General features: G+C 38.8%; 2 protein-coding genes across 2 annotated transcripts; both read right to left on the reverse strand.

Moving 5' to 3' along the window:
- Nucleotides 1-4,229: 4,229 nt before the first annotated feature.
- LOC111574500 (uncharacterized) lies at nucleotides 4,230-9,645 on the reverse strand. The gene is made up of 21 exons (XM_023279128.2): nucleotides 9,490-9,645; nucleotides 9,318-9,394; nucleotides 9,125-9,220; nucleotides 8,907-9,031; nucleotides 8,331-8,474; nucleotides 8,141-8,239; nucleotides 7,880-8,044; nucleotides 7,711-7,807; nucleotides 7,416-7,633; nucleotides 7,179-7,335; nucleotides 6,864-7,072; nucleotides 6,654-6,771; nucleotides 6,351-6,550; nucleotides 5,858-5,972; nucleotides 5,611-5,780; nucleotides 5,440-5,534; nucleotides 5,180-5,310; nucleotides 4,916-5,105; nucleotides 4,626-4,767; nucleotides 4,411-4,540; nucleotides 4,230-4,327 (listed from the first exon to the last, which is right to left on the reverse strand). Exons 1-21 carry the CDS (start codon nucleotides 9,507-9,509, stop codon nucleotides 4,260-4,262), a joined length of 2,766 nt encoding a protein of 921 aa, XP_023134896.1. The 5' UTR covers nucleotides 9,510-9,645; the 3' UTR covers nucleotides 4,230-4,259.
- Nucleotides 9,646-9,764: 119 nt separating this feature from the next.
- Nucleotides 9,765-13,550, reverse strand: ttc32 (tetratricopeptide repeat domain 32). The gene is made up of 3 exons (XM_023279131.3): nucleotides 13,391-13,550; nucleotides 13,014-13,180; nucleotides 9,765-10,479 (listed from the first exon to the last, which is right to left on the reverse strand). Exons 1-3 carry the CDS (start codon nucleotides 13,504-13,506, stop codon nucleotides 10,352-10,354), a joined length of 411 nt encoding a protein of 136 aa, XP_023134899.2. The 5' UTR covers nucleotides 13,507-13,550; the 3' UTR covers nucleotides 9,765-10,351.
- Between the last annotated feature and the right edge of the window lie 227 nt (nucleotides 13,551-13,777).

Below are 13,777 nucleotides of genomic sequence, written 5' to 3' on the forward strand. Positions count from 1 at the left end.
CACTTGCATTGGTTTCTTGAAGGTATTACCCTGGAGGTGAGGTTTGATAAGTTCAATGTGGGGGGGAAAAAAAAATCGATGCTTATGACTTACTTATTGGTGCTTGACAGATATTTAAAGTAGATATTTCAAGACCTTATGACTTATTAAAAACTCTTGCCTGAACTATGTGACAACTTTTACTAAGGGTAGGAAAGGAAGACTATACATCTGAGCACAAGTCTGAACTATTATGGCATTTGAAAAGGAACTGGTAGATTTTTCTCTCATCGAAACAGACTTGGTGCATTGTAAACTTCAAACTATCTAGCATGCCAGAAAGAGTTGGTATGTCCCAATACATATGCCAAAAATATCAAGATGTTGTACTACAGCCAGTCTCATTTTCCAGTATGCAAGCCAGCATGTTTTTTCAGCCAGTTCTTAATCGGTCTCGGAAGGTTCGTCCCATAAATCATGGTTTATCACTCGAGTAATAAACTTGGCACAATATTGTGATGAAGTATGTCTATTGTATAATACTGGATGTACTTTGTAAGGGCAGTTGTAGTTTGTACTCAAAGGTGAACTGGAACAAGAGTGGTATCTTCCTCTTTGCTGCTGAGAAATGAGAAAATGGGGGATGGGGGGAAAGATCATAATCTTCTGGATGTTCTGCATGATTGTTTGAAGATTATTTCTGATGGAGCCATTTAAACTACTGCCAATATTAGACATAATGGAAACCAAAATTTAAAGACCTACAGGTAGTTGCTCATTTTTAAAGGCTATGAAAAACTTATGTCTATGAAATTCTACAGTAAGTTATGTTACATTGAGACAAATTTCTATAACATGAAAATTAAGTGGCACAACTGGAATATATACTGCCTAAAATCTCCATGTGGTTAGAAATGGTTTTCCAGCAACATCTTTTACTCTGGATAGCTTACACAACCCAAGGCAAAGATTTCCTAATGTACTTTTGAGAGCATGGAGGCTATATATGCACGCTGCAGCTTTTAATAAATTTTTCAGTACTGGAAGTTGATGCTTCATTGGCATTTATAAATCTAATTTCTGTTTCTACATCCTGGATTCCTTTCCTCAGCTTTTCACATTCCTTTCTACAAATGAAGACACTCTTTGGCCTAGGAGCCATTGCTTTAACCCTTTGATGCACAACATGAGTCAAAAGTGACCCATATTCAATGGAAAATGGGTATCTTGACCCATGTTGTGCATCAAAGGGTTAAAATGATAATTAAATGTGATAGATAAATCCAAATTTAATAGCTACAATATTCAAAGAGCAAGGCAGATTCCAATTCTATTGTATATTTTGAGACTTGAGATATTCAGCTGCATCATTTTAACATAAGTGTTATTGACCTACAGTATAAATTTACTCTTAACTCAACATGGCATTCTATTTTACATGTGCTGTGAAATATGAAAAACATTACATACAATCGTACTACATAGTGACAAATGATACACACACACACCAGTCCTGCTCCCAACATGGTTTATACATTTCAGCTGTATCCCACCACTTTTATACACCAGATGCCGAAAAGACAGAATAAAGCTACACTCTAAGAAATTTCCCTGTAAATTTACAGTAAAGAGCTGGCAGCAAAAGTTGCCAGCAGAGCACTGTTATTTTACAGTAATCCTACAGTATTCTACAACAACAGTTTATTACTGTAAAAATATTACAGTATTATGCTGTTTAGAGAGCTATTTCCTGGGGTTTTCAAAATGAAAGCCCCAGGAAATAGTATAGCATAGAAATGGCTCAGACAAGAGATAACTTTTCAACATTAAGCTTTTATTAAAGCCAACTCTATATCAAACATAGTTCAAAAACTGACCTATCTAACCCATTCAATTTTAGTAACGTACAATCATTTCCTCATGCTGAACAGGTTCCCATTGTGCATGTTCTAGTTCAGGTACCCTGAGTTTGGTTTCTATTTTTCCCGAATTGTAACAAAAGATACCTATATATCACTTAAATTCTTTAACTACTGCATTGAACACATTCAGCAACTAACAAATTTCAAGTAATTCAAGTCTTGTAAAATAAAATCTATAAAAACAATTAATGATGTTTAACAGGTTGTCAACAATCTGTTTAGAAATTGCATATCACATTTCAGGTACCCTGTCTTTAGAATCAATCTTTCATAACTCTTGATCATGTTCAATAAACACCTAGTCAAGGAACAAACCTGGAACTGAAGTATTTTATACTGAACCCAACACAATACTGAGACTTGTTACCTTAAAATGACAACATGAACATCTGGTTGCAGACTTGGCTTTTGCTTTGTGAAAGTGAGGTTCTGTGTGGAGAGGTGCTGTGGATTAACATGAAGTCCCACTCAGAGTCCATCAGTCTTTTTATAAAGGAGGCTACATGAGGATTTACAGTAGATGTCTTTTTCTGGAACAGCTTCCCAGACCTCTCGAACATCACCTTCTCCTGACTGGCCTTTGTTCCCCTTTCAGGGTTGATTACCAAGAAAGAGCCTACAACGAAATGACAAAGAAAGAATATATTAGGTGTGGTAGGGAAAGATCCCTTGAACGTAATATGGAACTCTGTCACATTCAGCAAAAAAAACATACAAACAAAAATAAACAGGAAACTCAAATTATTAAGCAAAACAGAGGGTTCCACTTAAAACAGCTGTTTAGTTCAATACACATTTAAATCTAATTTTTGCAGCCATTTGCATAACACCCAAACTAACCTTTCCTAAGTGGAGAGAAAAGCAACAGGACACATCCTACAAACCTTTTTAAAACTTGAAATCACCCAAATGGTCGAATGCAGACAAGTACATGTGGAGATTTGATAACAGATCAGTGGAGCATCACATTGTATAGTTGATTAAAAATTACACGAAAGACAGAGATAGCTAACCTAACCTAGTTGGATCTGATGGCTTGGAAATTCATTTTCCTGGTCTGGTTTAAAAGAAAGACCCAAAGTTTTGTCCACTCTGCAGCCAAAGGGGATCATGCTAGCTAGCTAACAGTGTGGGAAACGTTAGCATTCATGCTAGCTGCTAGCTAACAGTGTGGGAAACGTTAGCATTCATGCTAGCGACTCGTGGCTAACACCAAGCAGTAACTAACTGGCTGTGTTTATGTTACTGTCAAAGAATAAAACATAAATAGACTGACAGAAATAAAAGTAAGGCTGACTTTTTAATAATCACAGCTACCTTAAGTGAACCGGAGCAGGATGGATCAGCTACAGATGGTCCCTGCAGGTCTGAGCCGGCCCGAAAATCGTCGTCCTTAGTTCTTCCTTTTCTCCCAGTTTTTCCCTCAGCAATGAGTAAAATCACTGATACATACTATTTTAAACCTATTTCGTCACTTCTTTGTGTTGGCTGTTTGCTAAATGTGGCGACGTGCAGGAAGATTTGCCGAGACGAGTAACAGTCGGACTGCAGCAACAGTCACACTGAAATCAACCCAAACCAGAAAAACACTGTAATCTGCTGTAAGATTGTACGGTAGCTTGCTGTTAATATTTTATTCTTTGAAAACACATGAATTTACAGTATTCCGCTGTATTTACAAAGAATGGTATATTACTGTACAAAATATGCTGTATTTTTGCAGCAATTTGTTATAGTGTAGGATACACATGTACACCAATAGCTCTTCAGTCTTGTGGATGCATTTCACAAGCCAAGAGTGAAATGAGATGGGTGTCACTTTTCTTGCATACTATATAGGAGAAGGATTGTAAGAAACTCATACATTGAATAAAATTACAGATTTGTCTGGGTTTGAGCATTGAGAACAGTTTGGTTAATTCCACAGAAAACAGCCTATGGATAACAAGTTGAACAAAATGTAACTTTGCCTTGAAGTATTGATTAGTAGCCACATTCTTGGCTTCTAATTACAATTTAAGTATCTTTTCAGATGACAAGTCCTTAATGCAAGACCACAGCTCCAGATTTGGTTTTTGTGAATGCAGTACACTTCCATAAAGAACTACAAGTTGAGTGTTTAAGTGCACATTAAGGGCCATTAACCCCGTATTAAACTCCATTTACAGCATGGCATTATGTAAAAAATGACTTCTTGTGGTTCTAAGTAAATTGATATACAAGCGTTACATGGCCAGTGTTTAACAGTGCTTCCAGAAAATTGTAGTTTGAATCCATTGTAATGCAGGTTGGAAAGTCTTTAACACCAAAAAATAGAAATGGACAAAATATCTTAAGAAAATGGTTTATTGAGTCTAATCAGTCCAATACAACAATTGCTCCAGAGGAGATCAGCGTTTGATGGGTTGAGTCTGCATTCCTTTGCTCTGAAACAAAACAAAAAGTCACCAACTTCACATCTATTGTAAAGAAAGCTGCAGGTCAATTCTTTTACTCTGGACATTCTTACCCCTTTTTGAACTTTTTATCCCATGATGCTGAGAGCTCTTTGTGCCTGTGGGATGCACACACTGGCCTCTGCAAGCACCATCAGCCTGGCTGTTTGTGTCACAAATCACCGCATCACAGTGGACAAAGATCTGTGGATGGACAGAAGGGCTTAGCATGCAAGGTTGGATACAGCTGTCAAGTGTCATGTGGCCAGACAGACTCACTGAGATTTACCTCGTCTTTCAGAACCGCTTCGTCTTTGATGAAGGCAAACATCTTTATAGAGAAGCGTTTGACATGGGAGGGGACTGCAACTCTGGTGTCGCTCATGACAGGATGAAAGGTGGTTGTGTAGCTGTCATCACTGTTTTCACAACTATTAAGGAACAGAAAAACATTGGAGATGCCTTTAAATACACTTAATGATTACTCAGAATTAAATGTCTGAAAACAATACACTCCACATTGGGATACAAACTACATATTTTAGAGAAACTAAAAGGGTTTCTCTTTAACTACATTACCTGTCCACAATGATGTCCCAGCTGGGTAAAGACGTCCTGTCTTCCTGAAGAGTTGCCCAACAGTTCTCCAAGATGAGCTCCAGGTGGGGATCGCTTGACTGCATCAGCTCCACCTCAAAATACAGAGGCTGCCTCAGATATTTCACTACTGGAAAATCTTGTCCTTCGTAGAAGTGGTCATAGGAAGCATCTGAAGGAGAAGAGCATATCAAAAGGGTCAAGGATGGATGATCCACATTTTGTTCATGTAAATGTCAACCTCACCTTTTGCTAGCCTCATTTGCACCATCAGCTGCCCCGTTCCAATCTCTGCTTTTGGATCATATGTTCTTGGTCTATAGCTGAATGCAATAGTCTCAGTCTTGTTTACTATGTAGTAGCAAGAAACCGTTTGCCTGCAGAAAGGACATTTTGTTGGTTTATTCTCAAAAAAAAAAAAAAAAAAAAAAAAAAAAAAAAAAAAAAAAAAAAAAAAGTCACAAGTCAGGTGGTTTGATGATAAAATCTTGGACAAGTTTCCCTACCTGTACTCAGGATCAATTGGTGAATCGTTGTCTGCTACATCTTCAAAATAAGATATGCTAATCTCATTTTCATACAGCATGTAGTTGTCAAAGAACTGAAAAAGATTCATAAACATAAATTAACAAAAAGGCACTTTGAAGTTTCTGTCATTAAGGTGGGAGTGCACCTACTGTTCTAGTGGTCCCACAGGAATCAGCAGGGAAAGAAAAATAAGCAAAGCGATCGTCGCTATAAACTGGTTTGCAGGATGGGTCCCTTAAAGTTAACCAGCTTGGGTTAAGACTGGGCACAGATTCCACCTTCAGAGCCAGAGCGGTTATTGTTCCATTTGAGTAGCACGCTTCATGGAAGAAACATGGGTTTAGAAAATGTTCTAGACTCAACAAGGGAAAATAAAACTGCTTTAACACTCCTTACTGGTTGTTGTTAAAGGGAAATCACAGGCCAGGTAGAGATCACCGAGTGTCCACTGATTGTTCATGTCCAAAAGCCGAATGTCAAGTCTGGCTCTGACAAAGTGTGAAGTAAACAGCTGCAAGACAGAAAGTGAAGTTATCCTTTTTTTTTTTTTTTTTTTTTTTTAAAAAAAGGCTCAACCATTGATGTTTTTCTTCAAGCTTTAACAACGGAGATTTAAAAGTTGTACGAAATTCTAGCTTCACATATATTTACAGGTAATTTTTTTTAAAACACTAGTCAAATGGTTCTGACAATGTCATGAGAACAGTGAAAATTATATCTCTTGACTTCCTGATATATTGTCAAATATAGAATTATGCAAACCATCCTGAAAAACTAATTTAAAAATTTCAAATATCTTCATGAACATCTATATTTTATGCTATAAAAACTTGAGGAAAATCAGAGATGGTCAAGCAGAAAAGTTTTATGGAATAACCCTTTGACAAACCTCAAATTTTGTTTCCCTGGCCGTGTATGGCATGACAAGGCTAAAGTGAGTGCCGTTGTCTTGGAAATCATAGCTCTCAGCCAGCTCAGGTGTCAGTGGCTGAAATCCAACTGTGGTCTGAAAGTTGCGACCTTGACTGCCGTATTCCACGCTGACGTAAAAGCGATTGCGGTCACAGGTACCAGTGAGTGTAGGAAGCACTATTAGATAGAGAGGGGAGAAGATATGGTTAGTTTCCTTTCATTGTACAATTCAATTCTGACAAGTCATTATAAACAAAGTGTCAAAGCTAAGAAGTCTTACCAACATCCTGCAGGGACACCTGGAAGTCCAATGGATGGGCAAAGGGAGTTTCTTCTGGCAGGATGATGAACCCAAACACCAAGGGCAGGGAGTAGGTTGTGACCAAGGCTTCAGGATTCTGCAGATATCAAAGACAAAAAGCTCAGTTATGTCACGTAGTGCCAACAAGTACGCATGTTGTATAAGTTCTCATGTTATATGGTCACATACATGCTTCAGGACCACGTCGGCATCAAAGGCCACTTGTAGCGAGTATCCCTTGGTTCCGTTGGGAAAGATGTGTTCCAGGACATTGAAGCCTCTGGCGTTGCTCTCCTCAACTGTAAGGACTCCAGTTGAAAATGTGATGTTCTTCAGCTCCACATCGTGAAGGAAGGATCCCAAGCGGACCCTGAACACACCATCCTCAGGGACAGTAACTGAGGAGGAGAAGAGAAGGGAAAAAAAAAAAAAAAAAAAGTCTCACATTTATGCCAGTTCCACAAGCGTGAACTTCTACACTCTTTACCCTGAAGTGGGACTTACGATCTTCTGCATGGGGGGTTTGAGGCATCAGAGGGGTTGTAATTGGGAACAAAATCTTGTATCTAGTATCATCTTGGGCATTATCTCCCCTCCACAGTACTTCAAGCATGGGCTCCACAGTGTAGGTGATGTGGTACTGGTAATCTGGGGCATGGCTCTGCAATTATTCATGACATTTTAATAAAACATGCAAATGGATCCCAACTCTTACATATCCAATTTAGAGGACTTCCCAACCTTGTAGTAACCATCAGGTGAGCCCACTGGGATCTCTGTGACGATGTGGAAATCTGTCACAGACAGTGTGTACCCTCTCGCTGCCATCTGAGATTTGTCCAGCCGCTGCCCGTTGATGCCCATGTGCATTTCCACAATTCTGAACCTGCTGTCCATCAGAGGGGTCACACGGCGAGGCACGTGCCAGGAGATTGAATCCTCGGTGAAGAGGACGCCACCTTTTGAGAATAAAACCCAACTGTTAACTGGAAAACAACCCAGTGATTCCTTTGAAAACCCGATTGCAGAGACTCACCCGTGGGACAAGCAGCTGCCAAGTTCACAATACTCAAACCGTGAGGCGCCTTGTAGTAGGCGCTCACCTTGAAGACTTCCATGGGGATTCCCGCTACCTATAAATAGTGTTTAATGCCAGTTATGATGAAGAACTGAAGTGATTACTTAACAAGGAAAGTGCTGCTTACATCCTCCGTGTAAGTCTCTGCTGTATTGTAGGGGCTTCGCACGACCAGACGGTTGGCGGTTGTCATGGCGCTGTACCCAGCTTGTTCGGCCTCCCGCAGCACCATCGCCACTGGTTCAGGAGTGAAAAATGTCATCTTCCAGATGCCATGTTCTGCACCAGAGACCTGTGATACAGAAAAAAAAGAAAAAAAAAATGAATGCATGCATCATCATTTTCCTTTGTCTTGCAGTGCAGATTTACAGAAAATTTTCAAACTTACACCAGGAACAGCATTGATGTTGGAGTGTTCATCTTTAAATTCCTGAGTCTGCCCTTTAGGATCACTTGGCGAGTCAGGTGTAGACATGTATTTTGACACCTTAAGGAAAAAAAAAATAATCTTGGCGTTACATGATTTAATTCCACATGCAATCATTAAAAAGCAGGAGCAGCAATTTAAAGTGACCTACTTCCATGTAGTTCCTGTCACAGAGAATCTCTCTGGAGGCCCAGCGGCTGTAGCTGCATGTTTGCGACACATCGTGACTAATCATGTCCAATGGACTGTTTCTGTACATTCGGAGTTTCATGCCAACATTAAACGTTGTATCATCCTACAAATGAAAGAGACAAGAAATAATTTTTAGCATGACCACAGAAGTTAGAAACCCCCAAGTCCAAACTGTTGGCTGGTTTATGAATAGTCTTGATCCAGATTTTCAAGTGCAAACATTTGCTGCCCTTGTCTGTTTTTAGCTCATTGTAAATTCTAAATCTTTGGGTTAAGGACAAATGATAACATTTCAAACTGCCACTTTAGACTTATGATTCATTACTTAAATGATTCACTGATTTGGGGACAGAGTTGGCAGATGAAAACCCACTTTACAGCAAGAAAAAAAAAATCATTTTTTGACTTGCAAGAAACCTCGGCATAACAATGCACTCGAGTCAGTCTCCTGAGGAATACATTTAGCACACCAAGTGCTTTATCACTGCTAATAAAACCCTGGAAAGTGCCACCTGGTAACTTGAACACGACATACTTTGTTGTCCACATAGCAGCCCAGCAGAGACGTGTAGATTCTGGTGTTTCCCCACGGGTCAGACTCCATGCTGTATCCACACTGAGCAGCCAGGCTGGGTGTCAACACTATGTGCTGGGTGCCATCTGGGTAAGAGACACAAACATGATGAGGATCACCTTTCCCAGTGATAAACCCATCTGCTTGCAATTAGCTAATTTTTTTTTTTTTTTACTCACTGATGGCTTCCACCTCGAGCTGGTTCCCCACTGCGAGAGCCTTGTCCAGCCTCAGCCTCATTAGATTACCAACACAGTCTGACGTTAAACCACTGCCTGTTCAAAAAAAAAAAAAAAAAAAAAAAAAAAAGTCAGGTGCAGCACAAACTGACTTAAACGTGATTTAAAGCAATTTAATGCAAGTTAGACTTACTTGACTGCGAGCTGAGCTTCACTTTTGGCCTTGCTTGACCCGAGACGATTACTGCAGCCATCAAGTTCCATAACAAACTTCAACAAAAAGCACACACAATTTAAAAACTTTAAACAGCTACTATGCATTTTTAAAAAAAAAACAAAACACACAAACAAGCGTATGAACTTACATGTTCGTAAGCTGCCACATGCTGCAGTGTGAAAGGTAAAATTACAGCAACCAGACCGTTATCAGAGCTTGGTAATGAAACCCCAGCGAGCCCCACAGAGAAACCAGCTCTGAGGCGCAGGAGTCAATAGCTTTACTCAGCCGTCACCAGCTGTTTTATGTGTCACTTAATCACAAGTGCACAGGTGAAGTGCATCAGTGAGAAATTTACTGAGGGGGAGCTTCACATAGGCCTTGTGTTTTGGGTTAAAAAAAAAAGAGCCCATGAATCAGTGGTGTGTAACAAAATAATTTATTGCTCATTGATCAAACATATTTGCATTTGTGTTTTATTATAAAATCACAAATTCAATGCTAGAACTTTCTTTAAAATCACAAATCAGCTTGTACAGATTTAGGACACAAAAGTGTTTTTTTTTCCCCTTTGCAGCTGTGAGATTCCTCATTATTACCGCATGTCAGGTCCTGATTATGGTTTGTGTACAAATCCTCCTCCCAAAGTCTGGAAAGCTGCACACAAACATTCATCAGGCTCATCGTTTGACCTCGATTAGCGCACACTTCCCACTCAGTCTTTTAAAACTATATCCTTTATCCATTATGTTTTTCTCAGTTGATGCAGAAAAGAACCAGCAATCCTCTACTTATCAAAAATCCATCAAGAGTCTCTGTCTAATGTAGTGGGATGACCGTTTTGCATTTTGCATCTCTGAATATCAACTCTGTCTTTGTTTGTGCAGATCGCTTTATGTTAAATGGCACAACAAATAAATCAAACAAACTGACAGTGATTTCTAACCACTTGTTTCTAACCACCACACTGCATGGTTTAGATTTGACGTCCTCTGTAGGTTAAGAGGTCGTCAGTATCCTCTGTTTATCTTCTCCTGTTGGTCCAGAAGTGTCTGTTGTAGGCTCACTTTGGCATCTTCAAAGTGTGGATTGAGCTTTAATGCTTGCTGGAAATCACTCTTGGCGTCGTCAAAAAAGCCTGTAAGATAATAAAAGTTGCAAATACCACAATAAGTACGAGGTTATGGTTCGTAATATACTGCCAGACTGGCTTGATTAGAGTCAGTGTGGGTCTGTTTTCTGTGCAAATACACAGCTCCATCTAGTGTCTAACAAAAGAACACAGCACAGTGGAAACAATGAACAAGGTTGTGAATTTCAGAAATGTTTCTTTTTATTTTGCTGCTCTCTTCAGTGTTGTTTTTTCCCGTTATTTGTCGGTTTGCTTTTCACAATATGAAGTGTGAGATATAATATAGTGGCACCGTCACACAAACATCAGTAAGGTTACACAAGAAGAGTTTGTCTGATGTGCTAAGAAATGTTTCTACACACCTCCTGTTTCTCTTCATTTTTCACTTAATTCAACTTCTCTTACAACAAGAAGCCAATGCTACAAGCAATCTTTTACTACTAAAGCAAAAGTTTTGTTTGACAAATTAGACTCAGTTCATTCCATTATTTCATTTATCTAAAATAAACTGAAATACTCTAAAACAGTTGAAAGTCCTGCATGAAAAGTCCCATTTAAGTAAAAGCCCATAAGTACTAGCAGCAGAATGAAGCTAAATATTAAACTAAAAGTCCTGGTTCAGTCCGATTGATACACCGTCATCAGCATGTTATGGTGGAACTAGTTTGAGCTACTTTATTTACAGTTTTATATACACAGAAACAGCAGATACATCTCCTAAATAGTAGATTAAAGAAGAAGAAAAAACAAAGTTCTAATACACAATTCTGTTTTCAGCTTTTCTGTAATCTTTCATTTGCGCTGAAATATTGAATGAAACCATGTGAGAATTTTAGAGGGAAAAATGACAATTTGGTGGAGGCGTTAAGAACTCAGAGACATCTGAAATGTGAAAGGTGATTTTTGTAAGATGTCAAAGGCAATGTTTAATAATGTGTTGGATTTTAAAGCTTGTTATATCATCCATTGTGTAAAGTCTGCATACTAAAAGTAACCAAAACTGTCTGATAACTGTAGTGGAGTAGAATGTGCACTATTTCCCTCATTGCAGTATAGATATAAGAATAAAGTGACATACTAAGTAATACTAGGTAAAGTACAAGTACCTCAAAATTGTACTTAAGTACAGTCCTAGATTAAATGTACTTTATATTCCACTACTGCTGAAATATAAGTTGTTTTTGAAAGCAACCCCAGGTTCAGCGTTAAAGTGGTTTTTGTGGGAATGTCATCAAGTGTATAATCATTTACACCACTGATCTATGTGTTTACACATATGTGTGGCTGTGGAAATATACAATCACAAGCACAAGAAAAGGTAAGAAAAGGGTGAGACAAAGCTTGATATATTTTGTACACCCCTTGTGCATCACTCAGTCAGCCTGGGATGTACTATGCAAGCTCACAAGATGGACAGAACAGAGAACATCGGATGTAAACGCGAGAAGTCGTGTAGACAATCATGATCTCTTAGATAATTTATTATCCATGTGTCCATTTACGCACGTCTCTTTACTGTGGAACTATTTTTGTTGGTAACTTTCTGGTAGGTCAGCACAGTTGTTGAAAAATTGCCCGAGGGTCAAAAGGTCTGAGGTTCGCAAAAGACGACATTGTTGCAGTCCTAAAAAGGGTCTGGGAAGGAGAACGCTTGTTCTTACATGGTATGGAACAAATAACAGAGTTACATCTATTTATATTAACAACTGAAAAGGAATTTCTGACTGTCTGATGCGGCTGTACTTCTCCTTTGAGAATATCGACAAACTGCGTATTCTCCATACCGTACATGATATTAAATATGCCAATGGCCCAGCAAAATGTTCTGTGTTTTCTGAGTTTTCATGACACCCTCCGTAGTCTTATCACTTACTCTAAAGACCAGCTTTTTTCTTTTTTGTAAACTGTACACTGCCTACCTACAAATAAATCCAAGACTCTGCATTTTTCCTTCTCAAGTGTGTTAGAATAAGCTTGAATAATTTAGTGTCTGTGGTAATCAGAAAATAATCCAGAGTATTTTCCCTTGGACAGATGTCTGTGTTGGTGTTGTTGTTTTATTGCGGTTTGGCTTTAACTAAACTGAACCATGACCAAGACTTATAAATGGGTCACAAATTAAAGGAAAGACCAACATGTGGAGTTGTAATAGTGCCACTACAAGAACAGCTTCACTAAAACTTGCTGACAAACATCTGTAACTCAATCTTCTAAAAGATTTATTCTGATTTGTTGTTTGGATGATAGCGATAGTGAGCAGCATGATCAAACATACAAAAGATCGTAGCCAGCAAATGTTTTATTTGATTTTAATACCCATCAAAATGTCTTGTATGGATATATTTGTCTTCATTATATGCTTATATGTACATCACCAGCTATCAGGGCTTGTATTGATAAAGAAACACAAAGTAGAGAATAACTTAGACATTTATTTTGAAGGTCCTGGACAGGAGTAGTTTATTTTATTCTGCTTGTCTTGCTGATGACAGAGAGGCAATATCACTTTTTACTCATTGTGAAAAGGTGCCTGTTCTTACCTAATCTATAGTGGATGAGTCCTCTGTTGTAGAAAGGGATTTCAAAGTGTTTGTCAGCCTGTATTGCAGAGGTGTAGTCCTCCACTGCTTCATGAAAATCCACCCGGAGGTACTTTATCTGTCCGCGGTTGTTATAAGCAGCGGCCAAACTGCCAGCGTCACATTCCCTGTACAGGTATGACACCATTACTACTCAGCTTGACAATAAATATGCTTAAATGACACCTAAAAAGACAAAAAAATTGACTTGACGTTTGCTAGCGGTTAGCGAAAGCCATGTCAGAATTTGACAGGTGACTGAAAACACTGCAACACCAAGTTAGCTTACAGGTGCTAACCGTTAGCCGGTTTAGCGACTTCACAAAGACAACCGTTACCTGGACAGTAAGCAGGAAGAGATAAACTTTGTGTACAGTTCCTCTGCCTGGTTAAAATTCCGCTTTTTAAACTCGGAATGAGCATCTTCGAGTATTTGGGAATTGTCTTCCTCCATTGGTGTTACGTGAGTGAAGGTCCGTCGTGTTTTCAACTGCGAATGTAACGTTACGTGATATATCGTCCAATCACCTTCGAAGACGTCACATGTAGGTGTGAATTAGCAGGATTTCACTTCCTGTGGTGGTTTATAATGAGAAATTATGTGTTATATGTTATATATTTCCTTCCAGTTGTCAGTGATTATTACCATGTGGACAATAACTAACATAAATAAATAAATTCAAGGAAGAGTCTGCCTTTTTTAAACGTTCGCCTCATATAAGGCA

The sequence above is a fragment of the Amphiprion ocellaris genome, chromosome 12 (assembly GCF_022539595.1).
Source record: "Amphiprion ocellaris isolate individual 3 ecotype Okinawa chromosome 12, ASM2253959v1, whole genome shotgun sequence".
NCBI classification, from domain to species: domain Eukaryota; kingdom Metazoa; phylum Chordata; class Actinopteri; family Pomacentridae; genus Amphiprion; species Amphiprion ocellaris.

Excerpts from the sequence above, each read along its gene's own strand:
- LOC111574500 (XM_023279128.2), bottom strand. The coding sequence starts at position 9,509 with ATGTGGCAGCTTACGAACAT. Across the intron at positions 9,221-9,317 it reads GAAGCTCAGCTCGCAGTCAA|GCAGTGGTTTAACGTCAGAC; the intron begins GTAAGTCTAACT and ends TTTTTTGAACAG. Across the intron at positions 8,475-8,906 it reads GCTGCTATGTGGACAACAAA|GATGATACAACGTTTAATGT; the intron begins GTATGTCGTGTT and ends TTTCATTTGTAG.
- ttc32 (XM_023279131.3), bottom strand. The coding sequence starts at position 13,506 with ATGGAGGAAGACAATTCCCAAATACTCGAAGATGCTCATTCCGAGTTT. Across the intron at positions 13,181-13,390 it reads TCTTCCTGCTTACTGTCCAG|GGAATGTGACGCTGGCAGTT; the intron begins GTAACGGTTGTC and ends ATACCTGTACAG. Across the intron at positions 10,480-13,013 it reads ACTCATCCACTATAGATTAG|GCTTTTTTGACGACGCCAAG; the intron begins GTAAGAACAGGC and ends ATTATCTTACAG.